This window comes from Lactuca saligna, chromosome 1, assembly GCF_052625555.1.
Source record: "Lactuca saligna cultivar CGN05327 chromosome 1, ASM5262555v1, whole genome shotgun sequence".
Classification (NCBI taxonomy): Eukaryota; Viridiplantae; Streptophyta; class Magnoliopsida; order Asterales; family Asteraceae; genus Lactuca; species Lactuca saligna.
Window position 1 is genome coordinate 109,901,467 of NC_136417.1, and position 24,388 is coordinate 109,925,854.

The following is a 24,388-nucleotide window of genomic DNA, read 5'->3' on the forward strand; positions in this document are numbered from 1 at the left end:
TTTGGTCATTTCCTTTTGGCTCTCAAATCAAAAGATGTTATAGAAGTATCAATATCTTATATAGGATGTTATAATAGAAAAAACAAATGAAAGTAGAATGATATATAATACAAAACAATAATAGAAAAAACAAATGAAAGTAGAATGATATAATACACAAACAAATGAAAGTAACGTCTGTTTTTAGTACAAGAAATCTAACAAAAGATTCACGAATTAGAACATTACCGTGTAACCGTAACTGAGAAAGAAAAATGAAAATTATCATAAAACTACCGTTTTCAAGAAAGATATTAAGAACAATGCATAAATTTGTTTCCTATCATTTACTCTTATTTTTTTGTTTGTTTTTACTTTCTAACATTCAATATGACATATAAACAAGCTTTGATGTATTTACACGAAACTCATGCAAATGTGTAAGATGCAATAGGAAAAGAAGTTAATCCAGTAAACATTTCCTACTAAATATATGAAAATAAAAAATTCAAACATCATATTCAAAAATCATAACCATTCATTTCTTTTTCATATGAAGACATTTAAATCGCCTACTATATGCAATGATTGATATAAAATAGTCTTTTATGTAAAACTCTCATCACTATCAATTTTAAAGTAAAAATGAATTATACCTTTTTTGTATTGAGAGTTGACCATTGACTGTGAACACCATTTGGTTCTAGAATGGTTCTAGAAGAGAATGTCTTTATAAACTTTCTTGCTTTAATATATATATATATATATATATATATATATATATATATATATATATATATATATATATATATATATATATATATATATATATATATATAAGGACCCACCATTAGTTAGTGACAAAGTCATGGACAAAAGAATAAAGTACAATTACAAATCGACTAAGTCACTCACAAAAGAAATTAAGTACAATTACAAAAAGATAATGGGAAAAGAAGAACAACTCTAGAATACTTACACCAAGTGGACGACAGAGAAATGATATTACGAGCTACCTTGATGGGAGAATAAATAATTTTATTGAAAACTTTGTTATTTCTAATCGTTCAAATGCACCATAAAAAACATAATATAATTGATCTTGCATTTATTCACATACAATTCCTCCATTTAGCCGCAAAGTCAAGATCTTCCACACCATAGAAGTGAGGGACGCGAATATTATACCATTTAAAAATCCATTTCGTGGTTGATGACGAAAATGCACAATCTAGTAGCAAGTGCTTCATAGATTCATTGGCTTCGCCACACAGGGGACATGTAGGGACTTGAACAGGCACTTAGTTATTTGTCATAAATAGTAGACAATTTAATTTCAACTAATGATATTGATAACTCTGATCGGTTAATCATTATCATCTACAACAAAACAATTATTTTGGCTATTTTCAAAACCTATTTTGAATTTATTAAGAGTTTATATTTAACCACCTTCATCAACTAGTGTTATATTTATCCGTTTGTTGGGTTGACCGATGAATAAACAGCGTATTGATTTTCTTTATAAAATCCTACCTTTATACTTTTATTTGTTCTCATTACAGTATTCTACTATAAAGTTACACCTTTGTAGTCGCCAAAGCAAGACGAGGAATCAACACAATTGATTCTTGTGCAACATTTGTCTCAACTGTTTAATCTTTGCATTAAATCTCGCTCAAAACCAAATCTTTGTTTCTTGTTTCACTTTTGATATTTCAATTAACGGTGATTTTAGTGTTATCAACATATTTTTGTGTAATTATTATTAATAATAAGATAAGTCGAGCTCCATTTATTAACCGAGTTTGAAGGTAAGAGATGAACACTCGGTGTGATGAGTGTGCACTCGGGAATACAGGTTTAGGGACATCGCCCTGGATGCAGGGTTCCAAGGAGCTGCAAACCCTTGGAATGGTCTAAGGGCAGCGCCTCTAGCGAAGTCCAAGGGGCAGAGCCTCTGATGGTTGTGTCCAATAAATACCATCACTAGAAGGAACTAGGCATATACAGACGACTTGTCGCCCTTAGAAAGTCGTTGGGATAGCTCCGTTGGTAAAAGTAAAAAATGTCGTCGGGATAGATATCGTCGATACAGATCCACCAATGTAGACGACTTGTCATCTACACAGGATCGTCGGGAAAGGTTTTCGAGAAAAAAAAGTTTTATTATAAACCTATACCGACAACCTGTCGTCGGGAAAGGTTTCCAACTGTTTTTATTGTTAAAAGCTATACCGACGACATGTCGTCGGTATATGTGTTTTTTTTAAAAAAATTCACAGATTTATTTCATTTACCAAACTTGTTTTCTAAAACAAACCCAATACATATGTAGAATATATCAAACATTTAATAACCATAAGACTTCAAAATCCACTGTACAAAGCAAAATTGTAGGGAACTCAAATATGCCCGTATAATTGTAGGGAACTCAAATAAAATAAAATTTTATAAAATAAAAATGTAGCACTTTTATAATTTATAAATTCTATAACCATGCAACTAAACATGCAATCACTACCTAAAACAACTTCGTGTGGGTTCCGGTTACATTTCGGGATGATTAGTACATGGTTGCTGCCTCATGATGGATTTTAGATTAGTTTTCTCCTTTATTTTGCAAGTTGGTTGTTGTTTCTAGGTGGACTTTGAAGTTTGTTAATGTTTTTTGTGCTACCTCAAAACATTCTTTGCATCTATCTCTCTATTTTGGTGCTCTTCAAAACAAATGATCTGACAAATGAACAACAAACAAAAATTAGAATATACATGACACTTCCGTAAAATTTAATCAAAAAACTGCAAATTCATAAAACAGAAGTTAAAATTTCTAAATGAAATCTTTGTCCACTTAATCACTTATGTATAATTATGCATTCCTTCAACAAATATCAGTTTCAAACAATAATCAAATTTATATAGATATCAAAAAACGAAAAAGCATTCGTTTTGTTATTATATCATAAATTACTCATTGAGCAAAACAAGAACCAGTTCACCAAAATTTTTATAAAATAAAACGTTGGTCAATATTCAGTTAACATTTGATAAACAAGAATTACATGATGATATGAAAAGAAAACAATAACTGCAAAACACAAACCGTACAAATTTATAAAAATAATTGGTTTTTTTCCCTTATCTCTCCTTAAAACCTTATACCCACCCACATACTATGAAGAAATCGTTATATGCACATGGAAGAGAAGAGATCACTTGAAATTAATGATAAAAATAAGAACAACTACGTAGATTGTTTTTTCTCCCCCTATTAAACTTACCCATGTAAAATCCTCTTTGTGAATTCAATTGATCATATCTTTAATGCAATCAAATGGACTTATATTCTTTGCTATTTCTTTATCCCAATTTCTCTTTAGGCCTTTTTATCAATTGTAAACTCATTGAAAATTTAATGGAATCAGATGAAGAACAAACGAATAGAGAATTTGCAACAGTGTTGTCTTTTTGGTTGTCAATGAGCTGTAACTTTCGACCTCTTCTTTGCCTCACTGTAAAGAACCACTCCCATTATTGTCATTGTAAAGAACACCATTGACCCACCCGTGAAATCTGCTAAACCCCAAATTGAAGATGGAGAGATCTCAAAAACACATGCGATGATGAATATCAGAAACAAAACCAAGGAGAAATTGAAACATGGATGATGAACATAAAGAAAATCAGTGGAGAAACCCTATAATTATGAACTATAACAGATAACCGAATTGAAAAAACTTACAATCATGAAATCGGAATCTTACCTCAAAATAACTGGTATATGTAGCTGTAGAGGTAGCTGTAGAGGCCAGTGGTGGTGAAGGGTTGACGATGGTTAATGCTATGAAGGCTACAACCGGGAAAAATACCCCTGAATCGGAGGTGAAAACTGCAACCGGACAAAAGACCTCAAAACCGGAGTAAAAAATTTGACCAATCACAAAATTAGGAAGAATAGAAGGACCAAGAAGCATACCTGCTAGTTGCCGGCGAATGGGAATGACCGGAGGAGGTTTGGTCGTCGACAGAAAGAGAGAAATAGAGAAACTAAGCAAAATGAACGCAGTGGTCAACGTCTCTGGTCTTGATGGGGCTAAACCCTATGTCGACGATATGCCATCGGTATAGGGTACGTCCTTTCATTTAATTGCTAAAATTAAAAAAAAAATTAAAAATAGAAGGTTGTGCCGACGACAACTCGTAGGGATAGTCTTTTCACGCGGATTGCCAACGTGGCATGGCGACGACATAGACTTTCACAAGACTGCGAAAAAGTTTTCGTTTCCCACGGAAGCCTGCACAACGTTTCCAGTCAAACAAAATTGGTCAAAGTGGGCAAAAGCTATGCCGACAACATGTCCCCGGTATAGCCTTGCTTGTAGCGACGACTTTTGTCGTTTAGATAGGTGTCGTCCCCATAGATAGTTATTCTTATAGTGCATGTTTTGGCGTCATTTTTGGTTTAATTGATTTTAACCAATTTTCCCTCAAGTGCAAATCAGATGTTGATATTCGAGAAAAAGGGTTGAACATTCATATACTCGAACTTATATCATAATTTCTTTATCTCACAAGTACACATCAAGCAATGTATTATGTGTTTTGAATTCGAATTAGGCCTGTAATTTGAATTGGTTTATTCTTAGATTATTGCACTTCTGAATTCGTCTACCCTAGGAAAAAGGGACAAATTACAGATTTCACAAAGTGTTTGATAAACACGATCCTTGGATCCATCTAAGTTTTTATTTATTGTTATTCTGTTCCCTTAATCTTTGACACCTTTCAATGTCCTTTTTCAAATATTTAGTTTCTTGAATCACATGATGATCCATAAGATTAGAAGATCTTTCCAACGATATATGAGCAAAAGAAGGAATATTACACGCAATTGTTGCCAACAGTGTACTTAACCAAAATATCGAGGTAGGTGCAAGCGCTTCCAAAAAGATATTAAACATGTTTCCTAAACGTTCCAGAGACATCATCATGCATCATATTTTGACACGGTTATATTAGTATTTTGAAGGAAAATCTTTAGAGCATATTGTTTTTCAAAATTGGAAATTGGAAACTTGACAATTTTCTCATTATCAGTTATGGTGTTTTCTTGGAAAATACAGTAATCTTTACTGATGGATCAGAAGAAACTATATATCCTTTTAGGTCAACTTTTCTATATTTATCTGGTTCACAATATTTATCGACGATGTTATCATCTCTTCACTCACTAGATTTGACAAAATGTGTTTTATAGCTTTCAACAAGCTCTTGAGAATCAAAATATGTTCTACAGACGTACATATGTTATTATAGATAAAAATAAGTGGATTGCCCATATTCACATTGAAAATAATCAATTTAAGCAGTTAAAAAGAATTGGAGAAATCATACTAAACATAAATGATTAACTTATTTGGTAGAATTTTGATACCAAATGCTCAAAATAACTTTCAAATTTTCACAACACAATAAAAAAAGTTAAGAGATATCAACAAGCAAATTAAGATGGTCCCAACACACTCAAGCTGCAAATTTAGGAGCTTCCTTTTCTACAGAATTTTTTTTCTCCATTTCAATCAAGCTGCAAAAATAGATGATTGTAGGATGTGGCACAACAATTTGCAGTGTAGGCAATGCCATCAATTAATTGTATTGCTAAAACAAGGGAAAGATGTGAGAATGGTTATTAGTGCCAAGGATAAACAGGAGAAGATTTTTCTGAATAGGGAAACTCCTATAATAATTGTAGCTTAATTGTGTTGGGATCTTCTTAATTTTCTTATTGATATCTCTAATGTTTGATTGTGTTGTGAAAAATTGAAAGTTATTTTGAGCCATTGGTATCAGAATTGTACCAAATAAGTTAAGCATTTGTGTTTAGTATGATTTCTCCAATGCTTTTTAACTACATAAATTAATTATTTAGTGAATCGGTGCCAATATAGACAATGTATTTTATTTTTATCCATAATAGCAATGTGTAGTTGTGTACGGATGTAGGAAGTCAAAATAATTTGCCATTTATGTTTTAGGAAAATACATGATTAATCAAAACTTAAACAATAAAAGCTATGAGCATTTTATATAAATCAGTATTATTTGAAAAAAAAAAATAAGAAAAAAACTTATCAAGTTTAGATGTTAGCATATATGTTGTTTAAAATAAGCAATTTCAAACAATTTATATAAAATATTTCATATATTATTTAATTAAAAATATATATTTAATTATTTAAAGTGATCATGTATATTTACATATTTGTACGTGAACAAAAAATTATACATCAGATATACGGAGTACGGACCATATCCCTTCCTCAAAAGTCAAAAAGGTAAAAAGACCATACTCCCTTCCTCGTTAACTACCCGGAAAACTCGGATGTTCCCTCTCTACTTTTCACTCGTCTTCCTTCTCTCTCTATTCCTTTTTGGTTCGTCTTCAATCCTCTCCCCTTCAGGTATGCACATTGTTACGAGCTTGTTTCACATGTTAATAATTCATCTTAGTAATCATAAATCATTTGTTCTTCGGTTATCACGTGATTGAAGTTTGGATTCGTACAATTACTTTACTTGTTTTAATTTGGATAGTATATAGTCCCGCATGCTGTTGCATAAAGTCGAGAATCATGAACAAAAAGTTTTGTGCTCGATCAGTGGGAAATTCTTCAATCCACGAAAATTACTTTCTTACTTCTTTTATTTTTACAATTTATAATTAAAACATTTTTTTACACTAACACACTTTTATATTTCATCGTAAAAATTCCATTGTTTGAAAAAGTACTTGCGAGATTGTAAGACATCTAGGTTGGTGAAGTACTTTTGGTGTCATATTCCTTAAAAAATAAAAAAAATAAAAACTTTTATCACTTGAAGCCATAAACCTAAGTGTAGAACTCAATCTAAAAGCCAGCTTGTAGGAGGATGGATACTTACACTTATATGTCACCAATAGCCTCGTAGATGCAGCCAAAGCTGCTCTTTTTTTAGCCACTTGAATTATCATATGGTTGGTTTAGGTTGTGAGTGGATTTTGTATGATCTTGGTTTTGGTGGTAAGTAACTTATTATAGCATTCCCTAAAAAGGAAAATTCTGATTTTCGGGATGATATTAGCTAAGGGATAATATATCACTCTAAGATGCGATTTTTTTTCCACTTCCTGATTTGTGTGCTTGAGTTCATCACTATGATAGCCTTTTCATGTAAATGTTTTAGTTACAAGTAGGATTGTGTCTAGAGGGAGTACACACCAATTGCTGTTCACTTTGTTTTTTATATGAAGATGAATGGGTGGAGACAATACTGTAGCATGCAAGTGTGAAGCATGCAGCACTCCCCAAATCCGTTTACTCTTAACCCCATAATACAATTTCATCACCTAACCCCACTCATATCCTATGCCCTAATTTCTTTGATTTGACTAATCAATTAGGCAACATGTCTATTTATATATTTTAATAGTAATTAGTTATAAAATCTATATATTACATGGGTTAATTTAAAAAAAAAAAAAAAAAGGTTAAATGTAATGATCTAAATATTTGAGAATTTTAAATATATAAGAAAAAAATAATAATGAATTGTTATAATGAAAATATTTTTTATCTTTTAAATTTAAATAAATAAACAAAATAAATTAATAAGTTTTAATTTCGGGAATTGTGAAATTAAAATGTAAGTTTATTAATAAAATTGATTTTCATTTATTATTATATTTATTGCAATTATTACATTAAAATGTTATGTAAAATTTAATAAAATAGAAAAACTTATAAAATAACATGTGAAAAAAAAATAATTCAAAATAACCGCAAAATGATATTTGACAAATTGAATGAGAATGTGACAAATGATAAAAAAAAAAAAAAAAAAAACATTAATTTATTAGAGTAAATATGTTAAAAACAAGTTGAAGCTAGCCCAATTAACTAACATGGAGGTTTCTAATCTAACAACTAAAGCTGTGTTTGGCGCGCCACAACTAGCTGATAAGCTAGCTTATTTTTCGAGCTTTTTTATGTTGTCGTGTTTGGTAAGCCAAAAAGTAGCTTATAAGCTAGCTTTTTGAAAAGCTACTTAGACTAGCTTTTTAGGAGCTTTTTTAAAATTTTCCAAATACACCTCTTAATTAATTATAGAAACACATATTCTTACATGTCCTTTTATGTAATTTTATATATTTCAGCTAGCTTTTCAACTAGTTTTACCAAATGTTATTTTTTATCAGCTAACTTTTTATTTAACAGCTAGCTTTTCAGCTAACAGCTAGCTTTTCAGCTAGTCCGCCAAACATAGCCTAAGTAGGAGGTCATGAGTTCAATCACAATAATATATTTAAATTATTTGCCGTTTCAAAATTTTGTTATTAAGATACCTGTTGATGTTTGCCATCTCCTATATCCTATGATTTTACCCCGTTTTCGATGGTTCTCCAGAGGATTATAGAGATCCATAGAGGTGTATAATGGATTCGTAGAGCTACCTTTGCGGAACAATTATAACCACGAAATTTTTTTCTCATTTAGTAATGTCACGTCATTTCCTCAGTATTGTGCATCGTTGAGGATTAAAATGATCCACAGAGTCCTCTTTACTAGGGGTGCAAACGAGCCAAGCTACTCGCGAGCTACTCGGGATCGGATCGTTAAAAGCTCGACTCGAAATCGATTTTAAACGAGCCCGAGCCGAGCTCGAGCTTAATATTAAGCTCGTTTATTAAACGAGCTCGAGCTCGAGCCTATGTCATTAAGCTCGATTAGGCTCGCTAGCCTAAACGAGCCTTTACATAATATAATTTATTATTATTTATATATCTTAAAATAAAAATATATTAGAAGAATTACGGATTTAGGGTATTAGTAAACGAACTTCTTAACGAGCTCGAGCCGAGCTTAAGCTTATTTAGGCACATCAGATAAAAAACGAGTCGATCCCGAGTCCGAGCCGAGCTTGGATAATTCTTTACGAGCTCGAGCCGAGCTCAGTACAAGAAAGCTCGAATCGAGCCGAGCTCGAGCTCGAGCCTCATATAACTTAAACGAGCCCGAGCCGAGCTTGACCAGGCTCGGGCTCGGTTCGGCTCGTTTGCACCCCTACTCTTTACGGATCTCATGGTCATTTTCCAAAACTCAAAATTTCATGATTAATTTTTTAAAATACCCCCTAACTTTTGGTTATTTTGTGAGTTTTTTCTTATTTATATTACTTTTTAAGATACCTGTTGATGTTTGCCAAACATGCCCTAATTTTGAATAGTACATAAATTTGTTTGATTTTAAATTGTGGTTGAAAACTAGAGATGACAATTTGTTATTAAAAATCGGATATTGGAGCAAACAATTATAAAGTATTCTTGTTAATTGCCGATGAGAGATCACTATTATCATACTTAATTGTTTATCTAGAAAAACTATAATTTTATATAATATATTTATATGTGTATTGTTTTGAGGTCGTTCCTTTTGAAACTTTTATAATTTTCGTCCTAATTATTTAAACTAAACAGTGCGCATGCTGCATGCCTACCTTATTTATTTTATTTTATTTTTATTTACCATCGAGGTGCATGTATTGTTTTTTAGACACTTACAATTTAATTTTAATAATAATAATAATATATGGTATGATTGTAAAGGTTTAAACTATTTAATGAGACTCGAGTTGCATATATAAGATATTCATAATTTCAATCTTTTATAATGTTATTTATGGGATCTCCGGATTGAGGCACAAGTAAAGAAATCATGTGATTCAAAAGCTTCAGAACACAATGCTTACTTTCTGAGGGACAAAAGAGCTAAACGTTGAAAACAAACATTCAGATCATGTATGGAAGAAGATAAGTTTCAGAGCTTACTGGGATTCAGCAACATATAAGGAGTAACCAAAAGTAAATATAGAAAATCTTTGGAAAGTAAGGGGTCATCAACAGAATTCATAATGCTTGTTCTCTCTGAACTTTCTGAAGGATCTTCATCTTCCTCTACTTCATCAACTGATGGTCATAGATATGATGTATTTTTAAGTTTCAGAGGCCTCGACACTCGTAATAGTTTCACCGCTTACCTTCATAAGGCCCTCATGGATGCCAATATCACTACTTTCTTGGATAATGAAGATATTGAAACAGGGGAAGATCTTAAACCAGAATTAGAGAGTGCTATTAAAGCATCTAGAGCTTCCGTTATTGTGTTGTCCAAGAATTATGCTACTTCCACATGGTGTCTTGATGAATTAGTGTTAATCCTTGAGCAGCGTATGATATCCAACCATATTGTTTTCCCCATCTTTTATCATGTTGAGTCCACCTACGTGAGGAAGCAACAAAGTAGTTTTGGAGATGTCATGGCTAAGCATAAACAGAAGATGGAGGCAGAGACAAATGCAAATAAAAGAATTAAGTGGGCTCAAAAGATGGACAGATGGAATAAAGCGCTTATTGAAGTTGCTGGATTAAAAGGGAAGGATGTAAATGGCAGGTAGCCATAGTCTACTCATATTTCCATGGCCCATTAAATGTCCAAATCTGGCTTGTTAGTTTTGTGGATTGCATTTTCTAACTTTTATTAAAATCAAGTTTTAGGCTAGAGCCGGAGTTTATTGAAGAAATTGTTAAGGATGTCTACCGTAGATTGCATGTGCCCTTAAGAAGTCCTCTGCCACTACTTATTGGGATGGAGTCTTCAATTAAATTTGTCTTGTCATGGTTGAAAGATGCATCCTCACATAAGGCAAATATACTCACTATTTGGGGCATGGGCGGCATCGGGAAGACATCTTTAGCCAAATATGTATATGGTTTACATTGTCCTGAATTCAACTCAAGTAGCTACATTGGAGATATTAGTAGGAGATGTGATGAAAAATTTAATGGATTGCTTCATTTACAAAAACAACTCTATGATGACATTTCAAAAACACGTTCGAATCACGTTCATGATATTTCTATATACACCTCAATGATAGAGAATACGGTAGCTTGTAAAGAGGTGTTTCTAGTTCTTGATGATATTAACAGTGTCAACCAGTTGGATGCGTTACTTGGAAGCAAAGTTTTTCATCCAAAAAGCAAGATTATAGTAACAACAAAGGATACATGGTTGACAGAGAGTTGTGCACTATTCAAAACAAACGTTAAACCTCAACATGCAAAACACGAGCTTAAAGGCTTATCTATGATTGAATCACAAAAACTTTTGTGTTTTCATGCATTCGTGTCCAACTATCCTAATGCAGGTTATGAAGACGTATCGGCAAAATTTGTGATGTATTGTGAAGGGCATCCACTTGCTCTTGAAGTTTTGGGCAAGTCTCTACATAACCGAGATGTAGCTTATTGGGAAGATCGCATAGAACAACTAAAGAAAGAAATTGGGTCCCCTATAAATAATGTCTTGAGAACGAGCTTTGAATCTTTGACATCAAATAATGATAAAGAGTTGTTCAAGCATATTGCTTGTTTTTTTGTTGGATTCGACAGAGATGTAGCCGAGATAATATTAAATGCATGTGATATAAGCACGAGATCAGGGATCACGAATCTTATTCATAGATGCCTTCTTAGTATTGGATGGAATAACGAACTAATGATGCATCAATTACTTCAAAGGATGGGAAGGTTTATTATACATGAAGAATCACCAGATAAGCCGTGGAAGCGAAGTCGATTATGGTGTCATGTTGAGTCATTCAAAGTGTTGAAACAAAAAAAGGTAAGATGTTATGTATACTTGTTAGTAGAGGTACTAAATGCAATAAATAGCATTAAACTTCCGTTGATTTCTTTATTATAACATTTTCCAATGATTTCTTACTATTATAGTATTGTACATTAGAAAATCTACCCAAATATAGTAATGTCACGTCATCAAAGTATTAAAAAAAAAACAAAAAGAAGAAAATTACAATGTATAGTTTGCTAGATTGTTTGAAGTATAATGTCCTAAATCTTAATAAGAAAACCATCGACAATACAATGCTATAATTGGGTAGATTTATCGAAGTTCAATTTCTTAATCAATAAAAAATTGAAAGTATAATGTTGTACTAGAAAGAAATGAAGGTAGGTTGCTATAATACATGAATAAATGAAAGTGTATTGTTATTTCTTGCATTTAATCCTTACTTTATGCATATTTTAAGATTGTATTTTATATATAACAATTTTTTAATTCCATTTCTTCTTAGGGTAAGGGAAATCTTTTAGGCTTGACCCTCGACATGAGAATGCTTGAGAAAGAGAAGTTGCATGCATCATTTGAGCTGAAAACAGATACATTGAGTAACATGGATAATCTAATGTTACTACAACTTAATTATGTGAAACTTAAAGGGTCTTATGAGAACTTTCCAGAAGAATTAAGATGGTTGTGTATGCATGGGTTCCCTTTAAAGTCTATACCTTTAGACTTACCAATGGAGAATTTGGTTGCTCTTGACATGTCATATAGCAATATTGAATCATTTGACATTTGTTATAGCAATTCACAACAAATCCAGAGTAGGCAAAATGTAACTTATCTTCATCTATTCTTCTTCTTAAGTTGAGTTGATTAAAATCATTGATATTCTAACCTAACTCCATTTCACAGTTGATTGGATGGTGCTCAAAACACAAAAAGTTGCTTGGATCGCTGAAGATTCTAGATTTGAGTTTTTGTGAGCAACTTCGTAGTATAAGTGGCTTTGACGAATTCTCTGCACTTGAGATGTTAATAGTTAGGAATTGCACTAATTTGCTTGAGGTTTGTGACTCAATTAAGCTATGCTTTGAACTTGTCCTTGTCGATCTACGCTATTGCATCAAGCTTGAAAAACTTCCAAGAATCGTAGGCATGATAAACAAAGTTGAAACACTATTACTAGATGGTTGTTATCTTAGAAAATCTCAATTCGATAGTAAAGATATGGGTTCAACAAAAATGGTCAACGATAACAACTTTGGCATAAACATAATAACCTCTTCCTCCACAACTCTTGAGGTTGTACCAAGTGATTCAAAGCTCTTTACGATTTCTTTACCGAGGACATTATTAAGGTTGTCACTTGTTAATAATAACTTGTCCACCACATCTTTTCCCATGGATTTTTGTTGCCTATCTTTGTTACGAGAATTGTATTTAGATGACAATCCTATCATCTCCATGCCTAATTGTGTGAGAAGCCTTCCTAGGCTCGAGACACTTGGCATGTCAAATTGTAAAATGTTGACATCAGTAGAGAATCCTCCATACACACTAAGAGAGTTTATCCTATATTATGATTGTAAGCCTTTGCTACGAAAAGTTACATTTGATCCAGAAATGTCCCCACTTGAGTTATCAATTGGGTGGAAGATGTTAGCACCTTCGTCTTTTGAAATTGAAGGTGTGATCAAAATCCAACCAATGGCAGGTGTTGAAGAAAAAGTACTTCGTAGTTTAGGCTGGAGTGATCTAGACTTCCTTTCCAAAAGGCGCTTGGGAACTTCATTTGTTTCTAGAGGAAGAGAGGAATCTGAAATCCAGGTTTGCTCTTGTTAATTATGTCTTTATGTGAATATCTATGTATATATAATTAATGTAGTGATTAATAAAAGTTGTATTTGGCAGATGTATTATGAATTTGGAATATTTAGCACAATATATGGACATGGAGATATGCCAAAGTGGATTACATATAGAAGCATGGGGCCATCAATATCATTTACCATCCCATCATCTCCTAACAACCTAACTGGATTGAACTTCTGCCTTGTTCAGTTGCCATTGGATGTTGAGTTCGTTCATTTGCCAAAGATCATAATTAGTAATATTACAAAGAACCACACTTGGATATATGAACATTTTATTGGAAACGCGAATGTAGATGGAGGGTGTTTGACGTTGTTAAGTCATTGGATGTTTGTGATGAATGAGATGGAAGCTGGTGACCATGTTACTATTACCCTGCCTGTATCGATTAATTTTGCTTATCCAGTTACAAAGGAGTGTGGGGTGAGTTTCGTGTATGATGATAGAGACACACATGAAGAAGAAGATGCATTGAGTTATTACAAGTCATGGAATCATATCATTAGCAGAGATCTCATCGGGTTTCAGTTAACAAATGGAAAATACCTCCTATACATATCGCGGTTTTTGGCGCTAGATCATGAAGTGCCATCATGGCATTACCTTGATGGAGAATACGCCCGTTTTAAAGGTATATATCATTGTTATATATTATTTTCTTATCTGGTATTTGTGAGACAAGAACATAATATATAGAGATTACACAACCGATTCACACACTGTTTGCTAATATCATATGTGGATTTTCCTCAAGAAATACTTGTCTCGTTACATAACAACATCCATAAGTTATTAAAACAACAAATTTCTTACACCACCAACATATATGCTACAACTAGCTAGGCCTTTCCATGGATCTGATTTGAACCGGATAAACAAATATCGGATATCAACCATGACCCGACTAGATGTGTAATCTTCCAACACATTAACTAATGGATCATAAACTGACCCATGATCCATGACCCAACTTGTTAAAATAGATGGACCGGGATAGTTTTTTAATGATAAATAATTCATGTTTCGATTTTCAATCATTGTCAAATCTCTAATCTATTTCTTTTCATTAGATAAACAAGTAAGCTTTAGAGCTTTCTCTGAAAGGATGTTTGACATACTGGAGGATGGCTCCTGAGGTACTATTATATCCTGAAAACCCTTTTCTAATCACATGATCAAAGACACCCACTCACACAAACCAACTATTACTAGCTTTTTTCGAATAGATTTTCATGCAAGCTTAGGATGGAAAGAAATATAAAAGTTTCAACTTTGCATTGAATACATGGAGCTTAGAATTCATGATTCTCAAACTTCAAAATCTCCTTGGGGCCAATTTCATTGGTTATTGTTACTATGCACGTGTTTTCTTGCAAAGCTATTCAATTCTAAGCAGCCTTCTTTTCAGTTCGTTTTATATAGGTTTGTTAATGGCAATTTTATTTATGCATCTTTTACTTTTCTTGTTTTGTTGTCCCAAAGAGTTGGATCATCGAGACTTAATTACATGCTCAAAAGTTATTCAATACATGCTTACAGCATATCGCACAACATAACTGATCATATCACACAAGTTTTTGTGCTAGTAAGCTGATTTTTATGCTCGTAGTTTACTAATATATATGTGTTTCTTTAGAAGGAAATAACAAGTTAATTACACATCTCCTCTCATATAAAGTTTTATCCAAAATCACGTAGAAATTCCCTATCAAAAGCTTGTTTAAAATCACCACCCCCTGCTCTCTTTTTATTTATAACTCATGTGCCTAAAAAACCTGTCATCTACCTCTTGTATGTTGCATTATTGTAGTTGACTTCTGATTTGTTTTTTGTTTCTTTCATGTAGAGGAAGTATCTACAGAAGTTCCTCGTAAGCTTCAATAGATATATCTATATGCTAGAAATGCTTTAAGTTTTGACCAAAATTTATTAGGATTCAAGGAAAAAAAAAGGATTTGATAGCTAGTCCAAATAACTAGAAAGATGAATGTCACCCTTTATGTTGGTATAGTGATATACATACTTGCAGAAAAATAAATAAATGCACTAGTGGATGTCTTAACTATACGCAATATTTCCAAGAACATATTTTTAAGTATTATGTAAATGCGTTTGATAGCTTTTTACAGAACTTTAATGGCTTTATAATGATTAGTTAGTTGTAATGTTAATGTAATTTAGCAACTCAAGGACTTTTTATCAACATCTATGGAGTATTTGAAGTTAATGGGAACCAAATATGTGTCCCTTAAACTTGTTATCTCAATAACTACGGGTGTGCATTTGATATTGTGCTAAATCCTAAATGCAAGAAATAGCTATTTTCATTTTTCTAATTATTGTAATTTTGTATTTTCAGATTGTCTTCAAAACTCATGGTCCTTTAAATTGACAACGTTGTAGGATTATTTCTAGTTTTTTATTATTAGGAGAAAATCCTTAAAAGTGTTACGCAATTTGGGCTATTATTCTAAGAGAAAAAACCATATAAAACTGTGAAACAGATATAGCAAAATAGAAAGAATTAACAATTTTTGGAAACCTTTTCCAGCTGAAATATGTTTTCCACAGCCAAACACAACCTAAGTTCTCAAGATATTTAACCTCATTTGTTCTCATACTAGACATTAAAAAGGTTTTACAATTTCTTCAAATTATTACTGATTGTCATGACAATATTCAAAATTCAAAACTTTAAGCTGGAAGGGATAATTTTTCCGATTAACTTGAATAATAATGCAATCGCATATCAAATTTCTTTCTGTTGTGTATAAATAATTGTGTTGTTTGTTTGTAACTTTACAGGTCAACCATTGAAGTATGTTCTCTTAAAGCAATTATGATCCAATTAGACCTTCTTGCCTACTGTCATATTTTCTTCAAATATAACAGCAGCTAGTTGATGTTTTGTTGGAGTGCAATAATTCATTTGGTCAAATACAGGTAACACTATGTACCAATATATTATGCTATGGTATAAGTATAAATCTTTTTAGAATTTGAAAGAGTAAAAGAGACCAACATATAATAAGGGATCAGATTTGGGAAGTCGTGGATGTTCTTCAAAGATATGGAACGAAATCAAAAGCCAAAAATCACTTCACCACAATTTCAAGACTTTGAATTGCTTCCTTTGTTGTTATAACTTTAATGCATTTCATTTTCATGTAGAAAACTTTTCATTTACTTGATGCTTAAAATAAAACACAAACATCGAAAAGATTTATAAACGTGATTAAACTAATTTTTTTGTATGCAGATCCACTCAAAAGTATATTCCCTTGTTCAAAAAGTGCAGCACATGTTACAGCCTTCTTGTGCTCATTTATATCTGATACAAGATTCATTGTCGTCCCCTTCATCTCGAGGACGGAGTAGGTGTCTATGGTGGAAGTTAGTCGATATTGAGGGCAGAATCATATGTGGTGAGAGTTAATCATTGCAGAACATGAATCGAGAGGTGTCGCCGACACCACTGGGTTTTGTCGTCGGAAAAAAATGGGTGTGGCCGTGGGGTAGGGACCGAGGGAGACGACATGGGGAAGAAGAGAGTATCATGGGGCGAGGGATGGGCTTTAAGAAATGAATACCATTTAAAAAAAATGATTTTGTTATTATTAACTTATTCATAAAATACAAGAAATTGTTTTGTTAAAATATGCTGCCCACCTTCTATATAATTATATTATAGTAACCATTTTTTTCCGTAAAATCATCAATCATCTCACCTCAACCTGAAAACCATAAGTACGCCAGGTTCAAACTCCAAACATATATGTGGCCTAGGAAAAAAAAAAAGGTATTCAAAGACAAATATAATAAATATCAAAAAAATATCATTTATTCTTCGTTATAAAATGTGTTTAATTAGCAATAACAAGCAACCAAAATTATTTATCTTTTAAGTTAATTTGAGCTTGAACCAACTTTAAACACTAACAATCATTTAGACAATAATTATATATATATATATATATATATATATATATATATATATATATATATATATATATATATAATCATTTAGCTTGAACTAGCATATGTCTCCTGTGGAGTACCGAACTATCCTTCGTTACCGCCTCATTATTCATATATTCCCAATTGACGAGATATGCCCAGTTTGTTGCAAGGCATGTTTGGATACCTTTGGGGAACACGTGGTTCATTATAGAGAGCTCCCTAGTTTCAAGTATAGACATGATGTGGTTCAGGATGTTCTCTTTGATGCTTATCGGCGTGCTGATATATCTATGAAGAAAGAAGCGCCAGTGAACTTTTTGACGGACCCGCAGGATGGCAGGTCCACACTTAGACCGGCTGACATTTTGGACTTTGGATGGATAGGGGGAAACATGCATGCGTGGATCTTACTGGTGTATCTCCTCTTGTTGGTTTGGGGAGCGGAGGTTTCGCAGTTGGGAATGCCGCTTTGAAAGCCGCTGCGTGCAAAGTGGTAAAGCACGAGAATGCATGTAGAGAAAATCAACATGTGTTTGTTCCTTTTGCATTCGATACATTTGGTTTTCTCGCACCAGAGGTGGTGAAACTCCTTAATAGAGTCCAACGGGTCATGCATTCTAATGTCATATCTCCTAGATCCACAAATGTTGTTTTCAAAAGAATTGGTTTTGCCATCCAGAAAGGACTAGTGGCGCAGCTTGTTGCCCGTTTGCCTTCAATCGATATGTATTGAACTGACAATTAGTTTAACATTAATTATAAATATTTTATACATTGTTATATATATATATATATATATATATATATATATATATATATATATATATATATATATATATATATGTTCAGGTTCATTTGAAACCATTCTAATTTTGTGAGATCGTGAGACCAAATCTAAAAACAATTTTAAAATGCAAAATAAATGGAAAAATCCAAAAAAAAAATTTAATATTATTTTCGGAACTTCAATTAACTAAAAAAAATTTTAAAAAAAAATAAAAAAAATGATAATTAAAAAATGCCGTTGTTTTTAAATACGTGAAATATTCTAATAGAATATTACACTAACATATTCTAAAAAATAATTTTAAAATGCAAAATAAATGAAAAAATCTAAAAAAAAAATTTAAATATTATTTTCGGAACTTGAATTAACTAGAAAAAATCCTATTTTTTTTAAAAAAATACGTTAAATATTCTAATAGAATATTACATAGTAGATATTCTAAAAAAATAATTTTAAAATGAAAAATAAATGGAAAAATCTAAAAATTCTTTTTTTAAATATTATTTTCGGAACTTTGAATTAACTAAAAAAATAAAAATAAAAAATCCCGTTTTTTTTTTTTGAAAAATACGTGAAATATTTTAATAGAATATTACACTGTACATATTCTAAAAAATAATTTTAAAATACAAAATAAATGGAAAAATCTAAAAATTCTTTTTTTAAATATTATTTTCGGAACTTGAATTAACTAAAAAAATAAATAAAAATAAAAAAAATGTGTCTCACAAAATATAGGTGATCTCAAATGAACCTAAACCTATATATATATATATATATATATATATATATATATATATATATATATATATATATATATATATATATATATATATATATATATATATATATATATATATATGGAAAAGTGAATATACCCTTAAGGGTATATAAGTTTAGGTACCAAAACTCACCATAATACATCGTTTTGTTTGATATATTCATTATAATGTTCTTAAACTTCAACCATTAACTTGATTTACTTTCAAGATTTTCAAAATTTTACTATTATCTTCCACTTATATCACACATTTATACCGAAAACCTACTAGGCTATATATATTATAGTTAAAAATGAAAATTATATAAGAGGAAGATAAATGTAAAATTTATAAAAATCTAGAAACTAAATCAAGTTAAAAGTTGAATTAGAAGAACATTGGACAATTACAATGTGTATATGTGATATAAAATGACCTAATATGGTGAGTTTGGGTATCTAACGTTATATACCCATAAGGGTATATTCACTTTTCCCATATATATATATATATATATATATATATATATATATATATATATATATATATATATATATATATAGCCTAGGAAAGTTGGGCCCCTGGAGAAGTGGGTCGTGGGTGGTTGCCCGGGTTGCCCACCATCTGGATCGACCCTGACGCCATCACTCTTTGGCCAAAACCTACTGGACCATTATCACTCTCTCTTGTCGGTAAACCACTGAAAGACCATGAAACACCACCGCCCCATGTATTAAACAATGCTCAATACAAATCATATATCGGTAATGGTATGGCCGTGAATCTAAACCCTAGATCTACATATTGGTGTTCTTTCTCATTTCGTAAAGACCCAAATTAGTAAATAAGTATTAGAAAATTGTGTTTAACATCTTGACAGAAACTTGACGATAGATCCATTTGTATTAACCTTCGACATTGATTTAAAATCAGGGTTTGCACTCGTAGAGGACCACTCATGTTGTGGATGTTGTGGCAGCAACTTTACACTTGTGGAGGACATTGGAGAGAGAAAGCATTGGTAGATTTAAAGGGAGGAAGGGCCAAATCCATCACATGTGATGAGGTTTGGATAATCCTTCGAGTAAAAGACTCATCCCTACAACGGTTAGACTCAAACAAGAGCTGCGTAGTAGGGCCAAATCCAGCACTCTGAGATTATTCAACCCTGATCACATGCGATGTGAAGTATTCACCTAATGGCTAACTCCCATTATTCGGAGTCCCACAAAGCACAAAGAAAGCAGCATTCGGACACAAGAAACTACTCAAGCAATTCTATCCTGACAACGAGAAACTGTACTAGCATACAATGCTAAGCTCATACTATCAGGCATAACCTAACAGGCTATCCTACTGCTGTCTACTCAATACTAGCATGCAATTCTCATAAAGCTGGAACACATATAGCAGGCACATAAGGCATCTTCCTAGATCCTTAGTCCTATTCTAGCATGCTGTTCTACTGAAACTGGAACAGATAATCATAACATAATCTTGTATGGGTAATTTGGGAGTACTTACTTGAGCTCGGCTGAACGCATGCACCACACCCTTTTCTTGTTTTCAAAACTCTTTTCTTTTTAATTCTTTTCCTCAAAAATTATTTTAAAAACATTTTTCTTTCAAAAATCTTTTTACTATTTCCCTTAGTTTGAGTTCAGTCACACCCGTAAGTGTGCCCGAATCCCTCAAACCAAGGCTCTGATACCAACTTGTAACATCCCAAAATACGACCCAAAAAGTTTTGTTTAATCATGACTAAATCATTATATCAATATCATAAAACAAAAACCCATACGTCAATATCTCAAAACCATAATAAAGTATCCTGAGAAAATTGTATGAAGACTGTATCGACTCCTAGGACAAAAACTGAAGCGGACTCGACTCCTAGGACAAAAACTGAAGCGGTGGTGTATGTGATGCTATCATCCCGAGCTCTTCCCTTTACTTGTGGAAGTACCTGAAACCAAAATTGAAACTGTAAGCATGAAGCTTAGTGAGCTCCACCAAACTACCACATACCATACAATAACATATAAAGGACATATTGGGCCTTGCCCACTGCATCAGACCGAAATCTGGAAACTTCATCGGACCGAAGTTCGGAACTAACCAGGGCCTTGCCCTCTGCATCGGACCAAAGTCCGGAAACTGCATCGGACCGAAGTCCGGAACTGACTGGGACCTTGTCCCCTGCATCGGACCGAAGTCCGGAAACTGACTAAGCATAACATAGCATAGCATAATAATATCAACTAGCATAAGCACATATACTGCATACTGCATCGGACCGAAGTCCGGAACACATAACACAAAACATGCTTGAATCACAAAGACATCAAGCAATATAACTATTGCATCGGACCGAGGTCTGCAACTACTGCTAACTAAACGGGTTGGCATTGTGGTCGTAGACCCGTTCCTACTGGAAGGAAACTCACCTCGTAACGCTGACTGCTGAGGTGCTAAATGCTAAATCTGAGACTGTCTGACTGTTGCTCCGGAACTCCCCGACTACAAATCCCATAAACACTAAATCAAATACTGATAACTAATCTCAGGGTGAAATGACTATTTTACCCTTGGTCAAATTCAACTTCCTGGTTGACTCTACTCGCCGAGTCCTACTATGAACTCGCCGAGTTCCCGGACTCACACTTCTCTAACTCGTGACTCAAATCGCCCAGTCGGGATGTAGACTTATCGAGTCCCTCTACTTTTGGATCCTTGTTCTAACTCACTGAGTCCTCTTCCACTCGCTGATTCAACTCACAACTCTAAAATCGAAGATATCAGGAGGGTTTGCGCTCTAACTCGTCGAGTCCAAGAATAACTCGTCGAGTCCTATGCATGTCCTCACTAAACAGTTGATTCTAATCAATTCCAGTGCATCCAATTCATAGATCTGAGCGTCTAGGGCCGATATAACACGTAAAGTTGCCAACTTTACGTACATACATTGAGGTATGAAGCTAAAACACCAAAATAAGCTAGAAATGGGAACCTAAGGTTTGGAACAAGGCCTTGCTTTGCATAAAGGTAGCTACTTTGAGCTCCTAGGGCTTAATGATGTCAAGATCTATAGCTCACTACCCTAAGGGAGCTCCAATCTCGAGTTTGGACCTTGAAATGTCCCAAAAGTGGAAAAACAAGCATATATGAAGATCTACTCGGAAAATGAACAAGGTAGAGGCTTTATTACCAGATGAAGTAGCAAATGGAAGCTAGTTTCTGGATCTCCTTCTTCTCATTTGCACCTTCTCTCTTTGCTTCTCTTCTACACTTCCAAGAATACACCAAAACACTCAAAATCAAGAAGAAATCACTCAAGCTCACCAATGGAGGGCTAGGGTTTTGAGAGGGGAACGCTCTAAGGGTGTTGGAGGCTGGGATGGGGGCTATAAGGACGTTTAAATAGGGTACAAACCCTAAAGATTAGGGTTTCCTCCAGACTGGCCTACTCATCGAGTCCAGGTGAGGACTCACCGAGTAGATCACTTAAAACCCGCGTCCAACTTGGCATCTACTCGACGGGTTAGGGCTACTACTCGTCGAGTAGCTCTTTATAAAAGACATTTAATGAATTAATACGTACCAGGAATGGGTGTTACAATATATTAGAATGATAGTGATGCTCAATAGTAATATAACCTCCATTCCTATTGCTTCTTCCTTTAAAATAAGGATCTTTGAATTCAGGAATGTCAATATCATGCTTCTTACAAAACTCAACGACATCATTAAGAAAAGTTTCCCATTCATTATCTCTAAGGGTTTCAATCAGTTTCTTTGTATGGGAGATCATTGTGGTTGCACTTATGATGTCTTGAGATTTTTGTTGTAAAGCTTTCATCATATGTAAAATGAAAACAAATTCAAAAGATGGCATTCTTTTGAACGCGATACTAGCATCACCTTTTGTTTTATAATTAGAGCTCGCTTTTTTATGTTTTCCAAAACTGTACAAGTTGGATTATACATCCGTATAAGACTACTAATATAAGTAAAATGTGAGCTCCAACGAGTGTCTCCGGCACGCTTTAGAGTACCAATTTGATTAGCCCCTTTACCAGTAATAATTTCACCAGATTCTAACAATTCTGCAATTTGAGTAGCTTGTAGCTCATCTTGGCGTTTATAAGAAGCACCTACGACATTCACAATGAAAGATAAATTTTGGAAAAATTCATGTACAATGCTTACTTCTCTAGCTGCTGAAACCAACGCAATTTGTAACCGATGAGCCATACAATGTATATAAAAAGCACATGGATAATCCTTAAGGAATAATGCTTGTAATCCCTTCCAATCACCATGCATGTTGCTAGCTCCATCATACCCCTATCCAGGAAGATTCTCAACAACAAGATTGTAAGAAGTAAGATTTTCACATATAGAAGAATAAAAAGTGGAAGACGATGTATCTTTGACATGGACAAGATCAAAAAATTGTTCTTGTATGTAACCTTTCTTGTCAACATATCTAAGAACAATGGCCATTTGTTCTTTCTTACTTTCATCACTTGCCTCATCCACGATTATGCAGTATTTAGAATCAAAAATATCCTCAACTATCTTTTTTCTCACTTTCTCAACAAAAACATGTAAAATTTCTTTCTGAACCTCAGGTGAAGTGTATTTCACGTTGCCGGGCGCATTTTCTAAAACGACACATGCAACCTCTTCATTGTAAGAAGTTGTGTGCTTGATTAACTCAATGAAGCTACCATGATTTTTTGAATCAATTTTCTCATCATGCCCCCTAAATGAAATCCCCTGAAATGAAAGAAAACAAACAACATCTATTGATGTTTTCACCCTTAGCCTATTCTTTTCAATTTGATCAGCGGACTATTTTTGCAACACTTTATCAATATGTACTGATTGATTCATCAAAGTATCACAAAATCGCACAACATTATAATGATGAGAGTTTAGTATATCTCCAATGTGTTTCAAAAATGAACAATGTTTCTATTTAACTTTGTTCCAGTTTTTAAAACCATTAGTTGTAAATTGTCACAACTAGAAATTTTCTGTCTTGTAATCACTATACTTAAGTAAAAATGTTGAACCAAAAACATAAAAGCATGTGTGATGCGTATTATATGACATCAAAAACTTCAATCAAATACATCATACAAGTACTACAAGTAGTCAACAAACAATTGGAAACCCTAGAAGTTCTTGTTTAGGTCCATTTTGGACTATGACTTCCTTATTGGACCCAAATGGACCAATAAGCTTCCAATTTGACTATCATGGGCTTAGAACCCTTAATTGGGCTCTAATTGGACCCACATTCATTTATTTCAACATTTTGGGTCATATTG

The 24,388-nt window shown here is 33.1% G+C and overlaps 2 protein-coding genes and 1 long non-coding RNA gene across 3 annotated transcripts; 1 reads left to right on the top strand and 2 right to left on the bottom strand.

Annotated features, from left to right (window-relative positions):
- Window positions 1-2,373: 2,373 nt before the first annotated feature.
- Window positions 2,374-4,070, bottom strand: LOC145000566 (uncharacterized). Its single transcript, XR_013661302.1, has 4 exons — window positions 3,959-4,070; window positions 3,747-3,871; window positions 3,264-3,555; window positions 2,374-2,715 (listed from the first exon to the last, which is right to left on the bottom strand). It is a non-coding gene; the product is annotated as an uncharacterized LOC145000566 (long non-coding RNA).
- A 5,860-nt stretch (window positions 4,071-9,930) lies between these two features.
- Window positions 9,931-15,425, top strand: LOC145010482 (disease resistance protein RUN1-like). Its single transcript, XM_078969019.1, has 6 exons — window positions 9,931-10,469; window positions 10,574-11,702; window positions 12,178-12,501; window positions 12,582-13,496; window positions 13,581-14,172; window positions 15,388-15,425. Exons 1-6 carry the CDS (start codon window positions 9,931-9,933, stop codon window positions 15,423-15,425), a joined length of 3,537 nt encoding a protein of 1,178 aa, XP_078825145.1.
- Window positions 15,426-22,662: 7,237 nt separating this feature from the next.
- LOC145010488 (uncharacterized) lies at window positions 22,663-23,303 on the bottom strand. Its single transcript, XM_078969024.1, has 2 exons — window positions 23,021-23,303; window positions 22,663-22,901 (listed from the first exon to the last, which is right to left on the bottom strand). Exons 1-2 carry the CDS (start codon window positions 23,301-23,303, stop codon window positions 22,663-22,665), a joined length of 522 nt encoding a protein of 173 aa, XP_078825150.1.
- Window positions 23,304-24,388: the final 1,085 nt, after the last annotated feature.